Source organism: Corapipo altera, unplaced genomic scaffold (genome assembly GCF_003945725.1).
Source record: "Corapipo altera isolate COAL_440 unplaced genomic scaffold, ASM394572v1 50, whole genome shotgun sequence".
Lineage (NCBI taxonomy): Eukaryota > Metazoa > Chordata > Aves > Passeriformes > Pipridae > Corapipo > Corapipo altera.
In genome coordinates, this window is record NW_020884889.1 from 2,809,452 (window position 1) to 2,831,133 (window position 21,682).

Genomic DNA, 21,682 nt, shown 5'->3' on the forward strand with positions numbered 1-21,682 from the left:
ATTTTGTCACATACAAACATACCATGAAATGCATTTACAGAGTAGCTTCTGTTCAGCATTCTGAATACATAGCTTTGCTGTCAAGCCTCAGGATAGAAGCTGATTGCCTGCAAAGGGCAGGAAAATAGTGTTTAAAGCATTTTAAGCAGTGCTGTGTAGTGGTGAATTATCAGCTGCAGTTTCTTACCCTTTGCTGAGAAATCAGATGCAGATCACTGCTGGAGGGAGAATGGTGGGACCATGGATGAATAGTCTGTACTGGCACTACAAATCCCTTGCTCCTACTTTTATGTGGAAAGGTATCATTTTCATCATTTTCAGTATGGTACTTTTATGATTCATAATTTCTGAATCTTGATATAGATATTCTTGCAATGGTTCTTACAGCACTCTTTGTTGTCTCAGCCATTTATTTTGCACTTACTGTGCAGTTCTTTCACATTTCACTTGAGCCACAGGAGCTGCTGTGTGAGGCCAAACCGTGATTAAAAATGGAGCATTCAGAACTAAGATTCCAACTACAGCAGTGTGGGAGAAGATTTTGTCCTCAGTTTTGGGCTTACAAGAGCTGCAGGTGTAGCTGGTTGATTGAAAGCCCCTTAAATTGAAATTATTTCCTTCCTGTGATGGAAGACTGGCAGGACACCGTTTGGACAGCAACACATTTCTTATGTTCTTTCTCTTGGGCTGGTGATGAGCCACCAGACAGGTTTGTTAGATCAGGAGGAGGTTATTGGTTCTTCAGGAACACCAAGTGGGACTTTGCATTTAAGTAACGGGCATCAGATGTGTGAGATTTTTGTTTGCATGCAATTAGCAAATACCCTTTGGCGTTGAATCGTGGGTTAAAAGTTATGTTGCATAAAAGAGGATGTTACTATTTTGGGAAGTGTGTGTATTTTAATATTTTTTACATTCTTTTGCTGATGTGAAAGTGCTCAGTTGAAGTTACTCAAAAAAGAGAAATAAAAACCTAATGATCTACAACTGACCCATAAAGGGGCAGGTTTCCAAGAAAGAGTGGAATCCTTGGAATTCTTTCCCTGTTATATTTTTGGACTTGGGCTGTGTTTTGAAGGTTTTTTTTCCCCTCTTCCAGCTTTAAAGCAATTTACTTACACCTAGAGAAATTTGAGACTCTGCTTGTTGAATTCAAAGGAGACAAAAGCGATTTGATGCTGTCATGGATCTCCTTTGTAAAATTGCATGTCAAGAGTTAAATAACATACTGTTAATTTTTTACCAGCATTACTGTTTTAGACTAGGATTATCCAAAAGGCTCTAATGAGATCATTAAGGCCCCAGCTACACCAAGGAGCTCCTGGGGAAACTGGGGTTTTGAAACTCATGCTTCTTCGTTCATTTAAAAAGACAAAACATCTTGTGTTTTATTTTAACTACAGGTTGCCTTTGCTTGGTCGATACAGTAGCAGAAGATCCAGAGGTTCTGCAAGGAGATGCTCAAACATACTATGAAAAACTCTTGAAGAAATCATTGCCCACTCCTGATGTTTTTTCCATCCCTGGAGGACAAGAGGTAGTAGGCTGATGTTTTTCATACTGCAAGTTCAGTACTTGGAAGTTAGTTTGTTGGTTGTGTTCGTTGTCTGTGAACAGGGGTAAACTGGTGTGGCTGGATTGCAGATCTCTTAAAATCATCAAATCCTGCATTATTTCATAGTTTGCATGCTGTAAATGAGAGATGAGCTTCAACTGCATGCCTGGAAGAGGGTTTGGAGTACTTAGGTGAACTTTGCATCTTGACTTGCCTCCTTACAGGACTGGATCAAAAGTAAGTTGGTCGAGATTTATGCTGTGGTGCAGCTCTGTATTCTGCCTCTGCTGGGCAGTTTACACAGGTATTATGATACAGCCTGTTGTTTGTTTCCATTCTTTCCTATACTTATACTGATAATTTTGAGTAGGGGTTCTCCCAGAGGAATTCTGATCAGCATAAATCCTATAGGTGCCAATGCTTTAGGGTCCATTCCTAAGCCCCCGGGGGGAATGCAGGTGACTGAACAGGCCTATTAAAAATTTTTACTTCAGTCAACCTATGAAACCTTTCATTCTAGATCATAAAAGGTGTGCTGGGCTACCTGTTATTGTACTGTAAAAGCAGAAATTGGATTAGGTGAAATAAATGTTTGCAATAGTGTGGGTTTTCTGCAGTTTAGGAATATGATATGTAGTAGTTTCCAGAAAAATGCTGTTCCAGGTGGGTTCAGCTTCGGCTTTGAGCTGGGAATGTAACTGGGTTTAAATACTCTTTTAATGCCCTCTAGTGGACCTTGTAGAGTTAAATACAAACAGACCTGAAAATGCAAAGATCCCCCAGTTTATGGCTTCTGTGTCTTTACCTCGGCCTTTCTTGCCTGGTTGTACTTTTGGAAGCTCCTTTGCTGTTCCATTAGACGGGAGGGGAAGTCAAAATCCTGACAGTGCTCTGTGTGTGTTCCTGCAGTAGCTACACATGGTGAGAGCAGTTAAAGGTGGACTTCTGGCTTTTGATTCACGACTGTCTTTGCTTTTGTGGCTTGTCACCAACCCTTAAATATATCACATGACTGATTTGAGTCTCATAGCAACACATTTCTCTTTGCATTCATTTAATTCAGGTCTAATCTAATCTGCAGTCAGACAGCTAGTCAAGGGCACAAGTGATGCTAATGTTCTTGCTGTATTGTCTTTTTCCTTATACTCTATAATAAATAGCTCAAAGAATGTTGATATTTTGTAATTAAAAATGAATTAAATGTAATAAGGTGAAGCTTCCGTTCCCAGTGAACATCCCAGCTGACAATCTCTGTTATATACCTGCAACCTGGAGGATGAGGGTTTTGGTGTTTGAAATACTGCATTATCAAGCTTTTTTTTTTTTCTCTTCTGCATCTGAATTAAAGCAGGTTTCAAGTGGCAGGACTGGCAAGTGTGAATAATTATTTAGCAGGAGTTAAGTGGCTGTCAGTCCCCCTTGCTCGGGTCACAGAACTCCTTTTAGGTATGGCTTGGTCAGGCATTCAGAACACAAATAGCCAGGATTGTTGCAAGTCAGGATGGGAACATGTTGGCAGCAGCCACACACAGAGCTATGCTTGGCTTCTGCTGGTGTTGTTAACACCTGTGAAAGTGCACATTACCTTATCAAACAAAATAACAGCATTGGAAGTAGTCCTGGCCTTTTAATTATGGTAATGCTCCCAGGTGCCATAGTGACATTGATGCTGTTATGTTGGAAGCGTGCAAAGAGTGACTGAATCCCCAGAACACAGTGAGATTTAGGCAAGCTCATGAATACAGTTTTCAAGCAGTTTTCAGTTTTGTTTTTTTTCCTGGAGTCCAGTGTTTGCAGAGATGATTCCAAGATTCTGGCACCCATAAACCAGCGAACAGTGGTTTCAATTTAAAGTTGTTATCCTGAATAATCCATATTCATACTCTTTCCGTGCACCAAGAAATATTAAATGTATCACATGAATGATTTGAGTTTCATAGCAAACTGACAAATGGGTGCAATTAGAGAGAGAGGCACACCCACACATACACAATGGACCAGATTTTGGAAAGTACAGTACATACTGTGCTAAGTCATGCACACTCTTTGCCTGTACCTAAACTTACATGACAGCATTTGCAATATTCATATGGAAATCGTCATTTCTATGCATATAGAGCTGTTTGAGCACAGTAATTTTGTGTTTATGTGTCACATCGTGTAGAAGTTTAGTCTAAGACCAAAAGCTTGAGAGCTGCATTTTGATTTTAGCTTTGCCTTCAACTTAACTACCTTGTGCCAATTATCCACCCTCCCTGTGCCTCGCAGATAAACTGCCCAGGCACTGCCCTAATGCTTTGATACTCCCTGTACCCCGAGGCTTAATTCATTGTTTGCAAAACACCACAAGTGCTCAGCTGGAGGATGCTGTAAGAAGTGCAAGTTGTATTTGTTTTCATTTGATGTGTCTGGACTTTCATAACACCATTTGTCTGCTGTGTAGCTGTTCAAAGCCAGGTTATGGACTAACCACAGCAAGTCAGCATTAAGGGCTTTGCTAAACTTCAGTAGCTTGATTTTTTTTAAATTAACATTACTTATAGATAATATTAGAGTATTATATATGTTTCAGTGCCTTGAAGTTGAGGATTGAGAGGGTGTTGAGCTGAGTTTATACCTTGCATGTCAATAAAACATATCATAAGTGCATCTGATACATGAAATACTTCTGGTGAGCTTTGCAGTACAAACAGCTACAGGGCTTGTTTGTTTTTTAGGTTAAACTTGAAGATTCCTGTGTGTGTTTTGTCCCCCTCTACCGAAATAATCCTACTTGCAAACTGTTGCTGTTAACTGATCCAAAGGATAAAGAGACAGGTTAGAATTGGTCAAAATATTTTGAAATTTGAGTAGTTGTACTTTCTTTACTTTTAAGATGATCTGTTTGTTTATATATTTAAATATTCTGGGTTTTGTTTTGAATGTGAAGTGGATTCAGATTACCTTTCAAGGGTTTGTGACGGTGAGCTGCTGATTAGAAGGAAAAATTGACAATCAGAGCTTTTAAATTCTGTGCATAAATTCTCTGCTGGTAGCTGAAAAATCACCTTGGATAAATCTGTTATTCTTTCTGACTTTATTTGATTTGGGTAATATTTTTCTAATTCAGGATGATGTACATTATAGTTTGGATAGAATTCTGAAATCCTTAAGCAATAAAATACAGCTATGAAATTGTATTGCTTCTTACTCATTCTTATTTGTATATTTTTTTTTATTTATGATATTGTCTTCACTCCTAGGTTTAATTGCCTTTTATTTGCAGTACTGGTGTGTGAGGAGTATCTACTGGTGCATAGATTAGATGAGGAGTGTTGGAGCTGTTGTGAAGCAGTGGGCTGTGGAATATTTGGAACATCTACAATGGAGACAAACCTTTGCACTGACCCATTGTGGCACTTAGGAAATGCTGAACACATGAAACTTCTTAAACTTTCAGCTTCCAAATGTGGCAGCAAACTAATGACATCTGTCTTTAAAAGTATACCTTTTTTTTTTGAAAGGATAAGCCATAAATTATACCTGAAAGGCCTTACTAGCCAGTATTCTTAATAATAGAACAAAGGCAAGGCACAAAGTTTGGCGCTCTGTGTTCAGTTCTGAAGTGTGTCAGGGAACGATCTTGCACTCCTAGAACAGGTTCTGTTACTCTAAGTAAGTGCTCATTGTTCAGTCCAAACCCCATAACCAGGAAATTTCTTCAGAAGAACAAAAAGCAGATTAAAATCATCTGTGGTTGGAGGTGAACTCTGCAGTTTCCCAGCTCCTACATACTATTCCAGTTGGACATTTGCTAATGGGTTGTGATTCACCCAGTTGAAGGTAGGAGACATTCCCAAGTTAAAAGTGCAGTCAAAAGACTTTCTGGTCCCTCTAAAACTGTTGATGTTGACTTCCTTTCCTGCCATTAATTTATATATTCCATTAATATTTTCCTGAAGAGACATACAGGCACTGGTGTGATAAAGGAGAGAAGTGTCTACACTGGAGGCCAGACGTGCTCTGAGTGCAGTTGTTCACACCTCCTGACTCATATTCAAAGGAATGTAGTTGAAAACAGCAGTGAGTTAGTTCAGGCTGCACGAGAGGAATTGGGACCTGTAACTACACGGCAAAAATAAAGAATTATTAAATAAATGCAGGTGAAAGTGCATTTAGCACAGCTCTTCAGTTAAATGATCTCATAGTATTAGGAACAACAAGTATTAATGAGATACATGCACACAAGGAAAATGATTTCTCACAGGAACAAGTCAGACAAGTCCATGTTGGAGCCTAAATTACATGATAGCTGTCCTCATTAAAAGCTTAAACCTGGCAGAATAAACACCTTATTATATTATAAACAACAGCCTGACTGACTGCTGTGACCCCCTTGCAAAACTTCAGCTTAAGTTACCAGCCCATAGTCACAGAAACAGAGAGCTCACTAAGTCTAATTATTTAAATAAAGTCTACATCACCTGGCTTTTAATATTGCCTTCTAAAAGTATGATTTAAAGGATTTTACTGGAAGTTCTTTGTTTCTGGATTTTATATGCTATAAACATGTGGCCAGCCTTCCTACACACATCAAATTTGATGTGATTTTTGTTTTTGTTAGATGATTTTTAATATATTTCCGTGAGTTCTCTAAAGCCTGCTGAGCTGTGTGTGTATGTTGATCTCTTCTCTTTCTCTACCTGTCCACTGCCTCTGCATTTTAGTTTTCTTTCATACCAGGGGTGCTTCTAGAAGCAGATTTCCTGGTTGTCCCCACGTTTTGATGGCATTTAATTCTTGAACATGGGTTAATGAGGGGTGTATTCCACCACTGAGGTTTATATCTGATGATCTTGATCACATGGGTTGTCCAGAATTTGATGTGTAGCTTGTGGTCTGAAATGATCTGCATATTTCAAAGAGAAAATGGGTATGGCAGCTTTTCCATAGGACTTGGTCTTGGTTGGAAGCATTTTTAATTTATTTTTGATGGGCTGAGTGCTGTGTTCTGTTAGTGTATCTGTATAGAAATTTTTATGAGAATGTAAATTGTATTGTAAGAGCCTACAGAGCATAACATGGGTGATTAACATCTTTATAACACTAAATAAACATACCTTATTGTGGCATTTTCTGTATGCTGTATATAATAATTCACAATAACTGTTAGATGCCTTGGAACATTTATCACAAGACATTTGCAACAAATCACTGAGTAAAACTTGAATTATAGAAGACATAGCTGGTTGCAGGGAAGATAATCTGAGGTACTTGAGTGGCTGCCATTCCTGCAGCATCTGCCTGCCTCCCAAGCTTTAGCATATTTATTTAGATAGAACTCTTAGGAAAGAGAGGAAAATGCTCTTATTGCATTGTAAAGACAGGACCCAGCTGCAGAACCCTGTTTGATGTAGGATCTGTGAGCTTGCTCCAGTATCAGAGCTCACCTAGGCCTGGTTGCATGGAACTGCTTGTTGGGGTGATTTACCATCCTCCTTCCAACGTGGAAATCTGGCAAAACCAACCTCTGTAAGTCTGCCATCAGTTTGAAATACTGCCAAAATTAAGATAAAGATGAGTTTATCTAAGATAAGTGGTACATTCTATATTTATTAAACTCAAATTACATCTCTCCTATATATCGTTGCCTTTATTTAGTTTGGGACTGAGGGATGTGTTTCAGCAGTTCAGATAAGGCAGGGGAAAAGGAAGGACCAGGCTGGATGTTGCTTTATTTTTATTTCTTTACTCTCTGTGTAGAGTCCTGATGTGCACATTTCATTCAAATAGTTGCACACCAGTGTGGGAACATTTGGAAGTAAAAATATAATCCAGGCCTGAGTTGGGAAGGGATCCATGTTTGCCTAGCAAAAGGAGACATTTCATAATCACAACTGCATTATTCTCAGTGCCTAATTCAGCTCAGTACTGGGTTCCAAATACCCCTGTGCTGTGGAATCGTGTGCATCTTGCAACACTCAGTATGTTTGTCTGACTGCAAGTGATGAAAGTACTGAGGTTTAGCAAGCTGGGGCTTACAGGGCAAACCACCCACCTGAGCATGTATAAACTCCATTAACTGTGACCTGAAATGCTTTGGACTCGATCCACTTCACCTGGTCTTGCAACTGCAAGATCAAACACATCAAGTCTTACAGTTGCAAGGTCATCGTGATCATGTACGTGGTGATTCACAGGGTTCAGGTGATGTGTGTTGGCAACAACTCAATCTCTCATGATCAGGTGAACGTAACCCAATGTCTTGGAAAGAACAGCAGGACTGGGAAAGGAGAGAGAAGGAACATGTGGTCTGACAAATCATGTTCGCATTTGAAATAGTGCTCCTCAAAGTTGATTATAAAATGAAAATGAGAGTATGGGGAAGCATGGATGGATTTAACTGCAGACCAGATGTTGACTTGAAAAATGATAACAAAAAGCAAAGTACATATGTTTGTGTGAAATCTGGAGAAATGTTTTTCCTTCAAGGAAGGCATCCATATAGATAAGGTTGCTCAAGTAATGTGATGTGACAGTTGCTATGTCAACTAGTGTTCCCTTCCATACATTTAAATTATTGAATAGCACAGTAAATGTTCTATAAAAGTAACTCCTTCCAACATGGTTATGCATCTTCCTGTTTTCCTCAAAGCCTTTTTAAACTTCTCTGACCTTTACTGTGTGTCTTGTATGTCTGAGCTGTGTGCCAAACCTCTGTGCAGCTCTCATTAAAGTCAGCATTTGGCCTGTAATGTCCCCTTTGTGTGACTCAGCTCCCTTTGTAGCTGCATGTTTCATGGATGTGTAATGGAGCAGTGGCTGCTGCATTTGAAAGCAGAGGGAAGGGTTTGAGGGAACAGATTGAATCCATCACACAAAGGGTATGAAACTCCCATGCAAGTAAGTGCATAATATTTAATGAATTGAATCTGGTGCTATAAACAGGCATCTGCCCTTGCGTGCAGTGCTCCTTCCTTGTTAACCCAGTGCACAAAATGTGATGGTTTCTGGCACATGCTTTAATAATTTATTTGGAATATAAGTTAGCTAAGCCTTAAAGCCAGTGGGAGCAATAGAGGCCGAAGCAAAAAGGGAAACCAACCTGTGTGCATCAGTGACATTTGTATAACCTGGGGCTAAAACAGGTAAATGATGAACCCTGTCCTCAAAGTCACTTCCCTTCCTTGTGTGTAAATTTGTCTCTAACTCATAGCTGGGTTTGAACTTTCTTGTGTTTGTCCCTTGTTGGGTGGGTTAGAGAGCCAGTTGATGGAGATCTCTTGGGACTCAAGAGGTGTGAGCCCTGTGCTGTTCTTTGCCACATACTTCCTGTATTATATATTATCTTTTTATCTAAAAATGGGCATGCTAGCTGCCCTATTTGATCATAGTAAAGATACTGGTGCTCTTGAGCAATCCTGAAATTGTGGCCATGTGCTTTCGTGAGGTGAATGTCACCACTGTGCAGACAATAAAAGTTCTTCTTGCTGAAATATTTTCTTTGACGTGTTTGTGGTCATAAATGATGAGACTTCTGTGTTTATTCTAAAACCTCATCTAAACCCCTAAAATCTTTTCTCTATCCTTTGAAATGACCCCGTGTCAAAACTTTTCTTTCTTAACAAGGCTTGGGAGTAATTTCAGTGTCGCTGTTGCTGCTTTAGTATTTTTCTTGTAAATCTATTGGCAGGCAACAAATTCTGTAGATGAACATGTAGGAGTAGGGTTTAAGTACTTGTTCCTGCATATGTGAAAAATTGAGGAAGGATGAGAAGAAGTGGGGTGCAAGTTTTGCATGGCACCTACGTGAGGACTTGACTTACGTAGGTTGATCATACACTTTTGCTTCAGGGCAAAGTGTATCTTATTTATGTGTGTATTTGTCTGTCCTTTGTTGATAGAAACCTCTCTGTATGCATTTTGAAACTCTGTGAATATCTGTCTGTGATTTAGGAGTCTGTACTCCAGAGGTACAGAGAGAGAGAAATTCAGTCACACAGAGAGCTGTTTGATAAAACAGATTTGAGAACTTTTGTGTTTGAGTTGCATGAGTGCAAATGTGGGCACTCAAATATATGCAAATATATGTGTGTGGGCAGGGGAAGGTCTGAAAGAACCTTCAAAACAGTAACCTTTAGCCAGGTAGCTCCTCTGTCCCAAATGCCACTCAAACCTACTCTGCTACTGAACTTATTATTATGCAGGAAGTGCTGTGTTCGTGTGGCACGCACGTTGTCACACCGAAGTCACATCAATTCCTGAGAAAAATTACCTTCCCTTCACGCCTCGTGCGGTACTGAAAATTGGGAGCAAGGGATGCGGAGGAGAAACTGAAATACAATTGTTCTGCTGTCTCACAGCAGATCAAACTGGAGTCAGCTGGAAGGAGGAGTAGATCTGAGGCTGCTGGTGGAAAGGTTCAGAACCTACTTTGTATTTGCAGGTAACGTGTTCCCCTGTTCTTTTCTTGTTGTAGTCTTGGCGGTTTATTTGGGCCGGCGTTGGTGGGCTGTTGAAGACGTGGTGAAGACGGCTGATCCTGCTAGAGATGGGCTCCTTTTGGTGAGGATGCTGTTTTAAACAGTTCCCTTTGCCCTGGAACTTCTCAGCCAGAACAATCTTATGTAATTGTCTCTGGCCTCCTACAGCTCCTGCTGTAGGACCTGTGGGATCTGGGCTCTGGGGCTCACCAGGTACTTCATGTCTCCATTACAGTGACATGCACCTTTAACCCTCTCCAAACAATTTTCTGCATGCAGTTTATGAGTCACCTATGGGATTTATTTTCTTCTGGATTTTTAGTTTACCCTCACTGCCTACTAAAGGAATAATCAGATAAACTGAATTACTGCATTAGCAATAATTTCACATGTTATTGTTGCTTGGCTGACTGTCTGGTGGGAGGTGTTACAACCCTTTGGAGCAATGTCTTATCTAGCTAGTTAGGATTTTTTTTTACCTTGGATAATGTCGATAATGTTGATACATTTTATGAAATGGTTGTTATTTAATAGTTTCTGTGTCAATAATTCTTTTTCCAAATAAATTATTATAATAGGATAGAGCTACTTTTTCATAATTTGAAGGATTGGGGTAGCCTGTTTTCAGCTGAAAAGTTGGATGCCTACTGCATGTGAGCTTTGTGTTGCCATGAGGTTATTAAGTCAGTTCTGTTTCATACCCAACCCTCTGTATCTTTGGTCCTGAATGATTCCATTTCTTGATCATCTTTCCCTAATATCTGTCACACATAGAGTTTAATTACTCACAGAATTAAGTTGGCTTTTTATGGGTAACTGAACTGGAGGGATTTTGAGATCCAAATCCTTGCAAGATGGAACTTGGAGCACAAACACAGGCCTTGAAGCTTTAAGCATCTACTGTATCAACAGAGAATGAAAATAGTATCTGAAAATAGAAACCTTGCCCCTTCTAGCTCATTGCTAAGAGGTAAATTGTCATTATTTGGGAGAACTCTCATTTTCTCTTTCAGCATTCATGTGAAGCTTGTTGGCACCAGTTTTTACCTTGATGGCCAATGTGATCTTGTTCCTTTATATTCTTCATCTCCCTGTCCTGTTGGTTGTCTTGGAAGAAACACAGCACAGACTAATTGTTCGTGTTACAGCTGGATTATATGATATTTGGGACAGACTGTTCATCTTCTGTTTTGTTTAGTGTCTATCTCAATAAGGTCCTGGCCCACTAAAGCTCTTTGATGCTGTGGCAAGACAGGTAACGGGGAGAGGTGACCAGGCCAACACAGTGAATCCTATCTTTATTCCACTTTTGGGTAGGATTAGATTGTCTTGATCCCAGTTCCAAATCTGTGTCTGGTTTGCTGTGACTACAGTCAGGTTACTCCTGCTGCTTTAGAATTCCTCTCTGTGACAACAGGAGATATGTCAAGCCTTATAAATAGTTACTAAATTATTCTATGCCCTCTGGATAGAGGGTGAAACACTAGGAAAAACTGTTTTTGTTATTCCAGCTGAACCAATTCATGAGGTATTTTCCCCAAATTAAGTGTACATGTTTCCTGACCTCCTCCTTCCCAGCCTCTTTTGATTTTGAAACCTTTTTTATGAGATGCAAAATACTCTTCTCTGCCTCATTTTTCTTTGGTCTGTTTTTGTTTGTTCTCTAAGGTCCAGACATTTGCAGAAAGGATTGTCCTCTTTGTTCTGAACTACATTATTTTTGGAATGCTGGAAGGGAGTTCAGCTAATGATGCATTCTTTCTACCTCACTCTGCCACCGAGTGTGCCAAGATACTCTGGAGGAACGGTGAGGCTGTTGCCTTTTACTCGGTCAAAATGAAAGGTAAGGTCATTTCAGAGACACATTTCCATTGGTTCCTAATAGCTCCAAATGTAATCCTTTTGTTTATCTTTCAGTATAAATAATCCTGGCTCTCATTTACATTTTTATATGAAATCTCTCTCAGAATTAATCTGGGGAACAAACCCTCCCAGAATTTGGAAGCCATCCATGTGACTTTCATTTAAACACGATGGTTCCAAAGCCTCTCCTCAGTTATGCTGAGCAATCTGAGGCAGTGGCTTATCCCAATAAAATGGGCTTTAATGCAGCCGAGTAGAAGGTCGTACATCTAGGAACAAAGAATGTAGGGCCTATCCACAGAATGGAGGGCTGCATCCTGGAAAGAATGATATCTGGAAAAGGAGGGCAGTTCCCTGTGGAAAAACAGTGTATTGAGAGTGGGTGGTGGAAAGAAGTGGAAGGCTCCTTGGATGTGTAAGGAGCATTGGCTGGATTGTGTAGAGGAAGGTGTGAGCACTAGATCAGTCCTGAAATGCTTTGTCCAGTTGTACTCCCAGTTTAAAGGATGGTGATTAATTAATTTCGTGATTTGTTGATGAACTAGCATAGAAAAGAAACAAAATTTTAGTTCTTTAATGATACTTGATAAGCTTGAGTGAAGGTCTTTTATTAAACAGAGGGTTTGTATTGTTGCAGGTACGTTGCTGTTAACGAGGCTGGAGTGGAAGAGGCTTCATTAAAATAACTCCAGATATGCAGCTGAGTGTGTGCCCCCATGTAGGAGCTGGTTACCAGTGTGTGTTTGATTCATCTTGATACCAGCAGCTTAAATCCAGAGAAGGTGGAATCTTTGGAAGTAAAATGTGTTGTCCAAGTCAGTGGTCAGTAGCCATCCATCCAAAATGGGAGAATAAGAAACAGCTTCAGAGCTGCACAGAGATGGTTTGCTTTGGATTCCAGAGGAATCCAGAGAAATAGTTACCAGTGTGAAGGTACCTTCTCTTCTAGATCCCAAAAGCCAGCAGCAGTAAGATGTTCTACTCTTTAGCTGCCTTGGGATGGAGAAATCCTTATTGACAGAGAGGTATGGCTTGTACAGCACCATGGCTGTACAGTGCTGCTGTACCATCAGTGATGAATCAGGACTCAGCCCATGATAAAGGAGCCTTGGCTGAATCTGTGGTCATACTGATGAACTGGTTTGTAATGGCAAACACTTCATTGCCATAGTACATTTTCCTTTAAGTCAATAAATATTCCTGAGCAAAGATTTTGGAAAGAAACACTTGTATGGGCTGTAATGATTCATACTTCAGTAAAATAAATGTGCACAGTAGTCTGTTATGGGTGGAGTATTAGCCAAGTTGAAACTGTTTCTGAGTAAGTTGAGAGTCACAGTTTGGTTTTAAATCAGGTCCACATAAAATACAAATCCTTCAAGTCCAGCTTTGTCAGCATCTGCCTTTTCTTGCCAGTGTTTTTTTTCTCTGGGCAGCTATATTTGTTAGTTTTTGGCTTGTGTCACAAATTACTGCAGTCTTTTGCCAGAGCCTTTTCGGGAAGCTTGAAACTGATTGTTTTTGCTGCTTTTTGCAATTTGATGTACGCATTTAGAAAATAATTCCTCTTTCTGAAGTTCTGTGATTTCAATTTCATACCAGCCATGCTCTGGCTGATCCCATTCTCTCTACTTTTTAGAAGAGCCCTGGATTTATTAGGACCAAAAGTGACTAAGATAAATATCTTCACTTAGAAGTTGTATTTCACATGATTGGTTTAGATGTGTTTTTTTATTTTTTTATTTTTTTATTTTTTTAAATCACAATGTAATTTCTTTTTGTTTTTACTGTCCTGGTCAGAACATTTAGTAGGGGTGGGTTTAACTACAGGACTTTGTATTGTGCTGGGCCTCTCTTACAGCTTCTGATCCTAGGAAGAAATTATTTACCTCTGTGCCCACCATGTGATTCTGATTCCCTTTATTTTTATGCTTTGCAATTACCTGACCATTCTTTGTGGTTTTATGTTCTTAGTAATTGAGACTCTCGTATTGATGTCATTTTCAACTGTATTTCTCATCTGTGAATTTTCCATTATCTACAGCATGACAAAAACATGCTTCAGTGGAGCCAAATAAGGCAGAACTGGTCTGTGGAGCCTGGCTGTTTGAAACATAAGTCTTCTGGGTGAATCACAGAAATGGTGACCAAGGAGGAGAGTCTGTTCTATCTTTACAACAGATTTAATGTGCCATTATGCAAACTAAATTTTCAATGGACTTTGGTGATTCCAATTAACTGTCTTGGCACTATTGTAAAGTCATTTCCATTTGCCAGTTCCTAGGTGGCCTGTACAAAGTGAACTTGATAATTTTGCTCCAGTGCCCTGCTCTCATCCATCTTATGAACATCCTTAACTGGATCTCTTTTTTAATAGTCCAGCTAAGGAGGGACAGATGGTCTTGAGCACCCGTCTTACTCGGAGATGCAGTAAGTGCAAGTCAAGGTTTTGAGACAGTTTGGCACCTACTGGCACTGGCCATCCTGCACCTGTTGTGTAGAATAACAGAAGACTCATTCTTCAAGGCTATCACTTTTCCTGAGCATTAGACACCTTTATTAAAGCAAAATTTATTCATGACTACACAGATCATCAACTTACCCTCTCTGGTATGTGCCTATTCCTGTCCAATGACAGGCATGCAGCATTTACCACTGGGTATACTAAAGATTGATGAGATGTACTAAGCCACTAATGAGGCTGATAAGACACTTTGTCACGTGCCAAGATAAATGTCTCCAGTTTTATCTATGTCAGCAGCCTCCATATCAGACAGCTGAGGAGTTAGACCTCACTAAATGTAGCTACTTAAAGGTACAACAGGAACTGACAGTTCCCTGCTCTTGTACCTTTCTCTGCAGACAGCAACATGAAAATTGAAATATTTTGCAGAAAGCCTTCCTATAGATACTCGTGTTTTCAGATCTGTTTTATATTGTTTACAGTATTTACTTTATGCTCTAAATCTGTGTGAAAACCTCAAAAAGAATGTGTTTTGTGTAGTGATGTAGGATTAATCACCACGGTTACTGACACTGCTTTTTATGCAGTGAGACCATGTAGTTCCCTGAATTTTTTTCTTTTTTTATTTGCTGAGGACTAGTAATTACTGAAAGTGGACTTTTATACCACCTTCACATAAATGCCAGGAGAATGTAGAATATTCATGATACAAATAAATCACTGAGGAAGTTGGAGAGTGCAATGAACCAGGAATGTCTTAGTCCCTTTAAGAGCAAAACAGAACAAAATTCCTTTTTTATATACATCCTTTTTCCCCTACTGTTAAATATATTACTGTTTCTTTAACACACAGGAGCTGCCCAGCTGTGGATCAAGCAAAGGAGTCAGGTTGTCAAAGCTTGTCCCTTCCCTCCTGACAAACCTTAGCAGTAAAAGTGTGGAGAAGGATGGTGTTCCCTGTGATGTGAATCAAACCAGCCTTAACCAAATTGAGTCCTCTGAGAGGGCTGTAAAACGTGCACTTGAATCAGGAGTAAATGCATTCTTGGCTTCTCATTCATTCTTTAGAGATGCTCCACAAGGCACAGTTTGGGAAAACCTGACTGCAAAAACTTTTAAGCTGACATAGAGTCAGCAGCAAAGCAATCCTGCCTCAATCTCTGCTTTTTCCTGCCCCAGAGCCTTAGAGATGGTCTTTGGAAGTGGCTCCCCAGGCAAAAATCCATTTCACGCCTTTCTTCATGCGAGCCTTTGCAGATTTCTTTTGATACTTTGGTGGCTCAGGTGTTTTCTCTAGAAGTAGATCCTTAAAAAGATAACAGGATTTTATTTTTCACTGATTGCATACATTTCTTTTAGAAAAAAAAATAAATCAGAATTGAAGTTAACCTGACAGAGAATTAGCTGGAATCTTGTTGGATAATTGCTTTTGTCTCCCTCTGTTTGCTAGCAATAATATTTTTAATGTGCATTTCTGAGGCAGATTGGAGGTTCTGGCTGTAATAAAAATGAAATGACTGCATACCAGTCAAGACATGAATTCATTTAATTTTATTGAAGCCAGAACCTTTGTTCCCCTTCTCACATACAAACTCACACAATGGGCTGACCTTGGGTTCTACTCTGCAGGAATATTCCCCACCCTTTGCACAAGCACCCGGCCTGCTCGGGGCCTGTCCAAACATGTGTGTGCCAAGCCAACTTGTTCAGCAGGGAAACAGTCAGTGTGCACAACCTTGTTTTGTTTGGGTCTGTTGGATGTGGGGACCAGATTGCTGGTTTTTTTCTGGTTTGTGGCTCTTTGGGAATGCTAATGGCCGTCTGCTTCCCTGACTGTGTAATATCTGTTTGCCATTTCGCTGGCTCCAGAGTTGGTCATTTGGCACTTGTGACCTGACCAAAGAGATCAAAGCTTTCAGAGGGCAGACTGCACAAATGCTTCCATCTCCATCAGCAGTGCCCTTATTTCCCCTGTCTCCTGCCTCACCTCAAAACTGTGTTTGTTTGTGTGTTCCAACAAAGAAACAAACCTCTCAACCAGATGTGTGAGAGCCCAGTGGTCACCTCCGGGCCACCATCAGCTTACAGTAACCTCTGTCCATCGGATGGGAACTGGGGACAAAGTGGCCTTTGTTCCAAAGGTTGGTTTGCTTGTTTATTTTATTTCAAATGCCTGTGGGCTATGACTCTCCTAATATGTTTCCCAGGGACAAGGTGAGGAATGGCTTCATGGTTCCTTTTATTTACAGTGCCTTTAGACATGACAAGTTTTTGTCATCTTCTCAACACAAAATTAGGAGCACAGACATAAATCACGCGGCTCCTGGGATTGCTGCACAGCAGTCTCGGCAGGATTTATAGGAGACAGACTATATGAGATAATAATAAACTTATAAGGACACTTGCAACGTGTAGGAATCCTTAAAGACTTCATGAGGAGAAGTTTGTGCCTTTCTTAGAACGTATGGTGCAACTCTGCTGGGATCCAACATCTCTGTTGGGTTGGCAGCTAACAATGGGACCGGGGATATACTCAATTTTTTGGCTCCTGAAGAAAAAAAGTAACTACCCATCATGTGTTACAAATACTGGAAGGTTATAAACACCACCACAACCCAGCCTTTTCCAACAATGTGCTGGAACATGTGTTTGAAGTTAAGCATGCACTTCGATTAAGCAGGAGTGAACAAAGCCTGGATGTGAATGGGTGGTTATGTAGCTACATAGTCTTGTCGTATGGCTCAGTATGTGTGATGTGGACTGTTGCTAAATGAACAGCTACAACCTTGACAAATCAGTGTCTGGAATTAAATATAATCACGTATCCTAGAAAATAGAGTAATCAAATTCAGGCCTGGTGAGTATCAGCAAAAGGTGCTGGACACCAACTCAAGGAGCAGAAGTAGATTTCAGTTTAAGATAGTTAGGCAATGAGATAAAGAAAAAATGGATCTATTAAGTAAAAGTCTAATAGTGGGATTTAGGAACAGCCATTTAATAGAAGATAGTGAAACTGTGAAATAGGCCTTAGTGAAGTGATGAAAGCTTCATGTCTCAAGACACTGAAAACTAGACCGAGTGGTCCACTAGTAAGTAGTAGGAAAGAAAACCAAGAAGGTCTAGATGAGATTTAAGCAACAAGGTATGAAAATGTAATCTTTTTCTGTTGTAAAGGCTGGACCGTCCATTTGTATTTGAACTGACGTGTACCCAGATAGAAGCATCATAAAATTTTCATAAATATTTTCTAAAAATGAAAAGAAATGAGTGAGATGTTTGTATGCTGACCTTATCCTATATGTAGGTAGTTGGTGAACTGATGTTGGTCATTCAGTTCAGGGTTGAGTGTTTATGCTACAAAGTAGTTGAAGGTTCTGTTTTTATGGTATTCTGCACTGAATGGAAGTTGTTCAGTGAATTGCTAATGCATCTCCTGCAATAGGACCCTAGGTTGTTTAGGGTGAACATCGAAATTTTGGACACTGAATGTCTTTTCCTAATCAACTTTCTCTTGACTCCAGTTTGAGTTCACCATTCATGATTGCAAAATAAATCCCTTGGTTCTAATTATTTTTTATTTTTTTTTTGACAATTTTCACTGGGAACTGAGTTTTAGTACTTTGGAGGGTTATACTTGAGTGTGTGTTTTGTCCACATGTAGAGCATTATGTCATGTCCCCGTGATTTCAGTTGACTGACTTAATGTGTTTATTAGCAAGGACTGTCCTTGAGTGAAACCCCTGATTTTAACACTGGTGGTGGTAGTTCAACGTACATTTGTGATAAACTACCACTCAGTAGAAATGGAGTGACTTATAGAGGAGCTCTTACAGTGCTTCCTTAAAATACCCCCCCTCAGTTGTTTAGGGCTTTACACCCAAATGCCTTAATTAATGTGCTCCTTTTCCTACAGAAATGGGACTTTTGTGTGCTTCAGTATAAGGTTGAACCTAAGCTGCTGCTGTGAGTTTTATTGCTTGGATTCTACTTGGTGCTTTCTAGACATGGTTCCTCTGCTTTGGGAAGTCATTTGCTTCCCTGTTATGTTTCCCAGTTTCAGGTGGAGCAACCCCAACACTTTTTGTGTGGTTCTCTTACCAGCAAAGGTTTGAAGGTGACTCCTGGTCTGTAACTGACAGGTAACTGAGAGAGGAAATATTTTATTTTACACGTGTCTATAGAATTTGCTGAACAAAGAGTTCAGAGGCTGAATATGCAGTAATGGGGTTGTATAACTGTATAATTTTCTGAACTGTGAGAGTCAGAAAGGAGGTGTAAATGATGGGGCCAGTTAAGTTTCATACTTCAGAGCATTTGGGAAGGCACAACAGCAAAGTACACAGAGACCATGGGAGCCTTTCTTGTAGGAATGATTAGCTTAAACAGGATTGGGAATTTTCTCTGGAAGGCTTCTTCTTTGTCCAACTGCATTAGGAAGGATGGACCTTCTGAGCATTTAGCTCATGCTGTGTTGTGTGTTCAGTGTATTTCATAAAAAGAATTTGTGGGATGATTTACCAAAATAACCAAAAGCTAAAGGAATATACTGACACTACATTCAGAATATTTATATCTCTTTGGCTGTAGCTCAGTTATATCTTTACAGTGAGCTTTCCTGTGTACCTGGATGGTCTGATTATGAAGAACCAGAGTCTGGAAAGTACTCTGGTGAGACCTGTCAGCGAATGTTAGGCAGGTCCTCTCCGTTTGAGGGCACAAATCTTCCTCTTGGAAAGTGTTTTACTGTCTGTGCAAATGCAGTTCTGTTGGGATCATCCTCCTGTGGAGAGGTACCAGGGCAGTATCTGTGGCTAGAATCACACAGCAGTTACCACTTTTGTTAGCAAATTCATGTTTTTTTATCTTTCTGCTTTCAGGGAGCCTGTGTGATGGTACAACCAGTCAGTGTTACTTGCTGCCAGTCTTGGATACTATATTTGTCCGGAGAAAGTGCAGAAGAGGTGGCCTAGGGATGAAAATGCTGCATGATTTCTGTCAGTCTTTCCTGGCTGAGGATGCCTTGGGGATCAGCTGCCCTATTTCTGCTGCCATGTATCAAGGTAAATGGTTTGATGTGGACATGTTAGGTAAGGGTCATGTATAATGTATAATTTTCAATATGGTCTGGGTAAGATTGTCTTCACTGTGTGAGAGTGCAGTGCCCTTGTCTGAACTGAGCTGTTGTTAGTGTGCAACTGGTTACTTTTCCAGAGACATCTGGAATTTCCTGTAGAAAGGTAGGCCAATATTTATGTAAGACAATGAGAAGCATAAAATTCATACTGCCTGTTTGACATTTTGTGTTCTTATCTCACTCACTTAGAACTATGTCATTGCCCTAGACAGGGACTTACACATTTTATTTGACACCAGAGGGAAAAGAATCATAAGATGTCAAGCCCACACTGTGCACATAATGCTCTAGTAGATCCTGCATTTGTAAGAATTTACATTTAATAAGCCAAATACCCAGGCTCTGCTCAGTCATCCAGTCACATCAGTACTTGTGTTGTATTGACTGTCTTTGAACATTTGTCACTTTTAAAAGATCACAAAGTAGTTACATATCTTCTCTGTGTTTAGGTAAAAGTTCTGCTTTTGCAAGCAAAATTCATGGAAAGTATCTGTGCTCACATTATTTATAAAACTCTTTTATTTAGAAAAATATTTCTTTACTGAAGTCACTTTCTGTGGTCTTTACCTAAATTTTTGGGGAGATGCTTTGTTTGACTTACAACTTTACAACCATTTCCTAACAAGTATCAACAACATTTTGGCTCTATGTGTTTTTTTCTCTTGGTTATTATGTACCATTGAAAGTATACAAATGTACCCCAGCAGGTACTTCTACTTCTAAATTCAGGAAGGGATAGTATTGACAACATTCCTTCTCTTCTCCAGTAATATCCATTTTTCCTATGGCAGATGTCAGAGCTTTAAGGCACTATGGATGAGAAAGTTGCATTTTTTATTTGTTAACACGAGCTTTCGTCTCAAGTTTAGAACTAATAGTGAATAAATCTGACTTGCATCATGTTTTAATTAGGTTTTCTTTTATAAAAATACCAATAGTGTAAGTTAATTTTTGAGCATATTGAAGTCACTGTCTGTTTTTAGTTTCATTGGAACCACATTCTCATACTTGGATAAGTGAATGCAACCTTTTACTCCAAATCTCTGCACTGAGATCTCTGAAATTGGACAGTTTTCACCAGCTTGGTATTTAAGGTACTGTAGAAGCCTAAAAGGAAGTAAAAAGCCATTTAGCAGATACCTGTATTTTGGTATATGTGGTACTTTCAGTAGCTTTTATTGGAATGATTAATTTAGTTGGGATATCCTTGGATAAAATTAACGCCCCCAAGCTGCTCATTACTGTAAGGCAAATGTTTACATACATTAGGGTCTTGTTTTGCCATCCCATTGTTAAACTCAACTGAATACTGAAGATAAACTACCCAGTCTGTAGTGTGGTGAACTAGAGTGGACAGAGTGTGACAATAATTTTGTTGTTTACAGATTGCTGTCTTAGTGCAGTTGATGGAACTGAGGAGATGGTGGTTGAGGAAAGTTTAAAAATCCCCTTTGAACTTTTTGAACTGTTTGTCCTACAACAGGACATGTGCAGATGCTGCAGACATCTAAAGGAAGCCACATATTTCAGTTTGATAACTGAAGCAAACCTAACTTTGATTGTTTACCCAAATTATATTGATGACCAGTGCTCAGTACATGATTTCAAGTCCTGTCTTTCTGCACTCAGAAGGAGATAATCTAGACTGAAGCAGAGGGACAGGATTCACTCCTGCCTGTTCAGGCCATTCCACATAGACTTTTACTAAACCCCCAACTAAAACATAGAGGAGGAAATGAGAAAAGATTTCCAAAGGAACTAATGAAAATCGGTCTGATAGAGTTTCTGGGGTAGAATACTCTTCCTCTTCCCCTGTACTTTGCACTCATTCATACTTTTACCCCTTGGTTTCTCCTATTCAGTTTGCCAGAAATTCCTGCAGGTTTATCCCGAGGAGCAGAAGCGACTGTGGGAGGTGGAAGCACCGGGAGATTGGAGCCAGCGAGCGAATATCTGGCTAAAAATTCAGATGGAGTTACTCCCTTCAGGAAGTGAGTTAAAACAAGCAGTTGTGAACTTGGTCATGGTAGTTACAGTTCTGTAAAGATAAGACATGTAAACAAGGGTTGGGTGGTGATCATGGAAAGGTGGTGTCTCTGTTGGAGAAACTACTGAGTGTGCAGTCCAGCTCCCTCATCCTTTCACATTAAACAGGATAATTCTTAGAAATTATGAGGTAATGAAATGGAACCACAGAGCATCTG

At 39.8% G+C, this 21,682-nt stretch overlaps 1 protein-coding gene across 3 annotated transcripts in view; it reads left to right on the forward strand.

The window, feature by feature from the left end:
* The window catches only part of FAM169B (family with sequence similarity 169 member B), a 100,114-nt gene that overhangs the window by 11,751 nt on the left and 66,681 nt on the right, over window positions 1–21,682 (forward strand). For all 3 annotated transcript variants that reach the window (XM_027644387.1, XM_027644386.1, XM_027644388.1), the window contains exons 2-7: window positions 1,404–1,537; window positions 4,273–4,372; window positions 10,014–10,099; window positions 11,686–11,860; window positions 19,222–19,404; window positions 21,341–21,469. In XM_027644387.1, coding sequence (XP_027500188.1) covers window positions 1,404–1,537; window positions 4,273–4,372; window positions 10,014–10,099; window positions 11,686–11,860; window positions 19,222–19,404; window positions 21,341–21,469 — 807 coding nt within the window. The remainder of the gene's footprint in view (window positions 1–1,403; window positions 1,538–4,272; window positions 4,373–10,013; window positions 10,100–11,685; window positions 11,861–19,221; window positions 19,405–21,340; window positions 21,470–21,682) is intronic.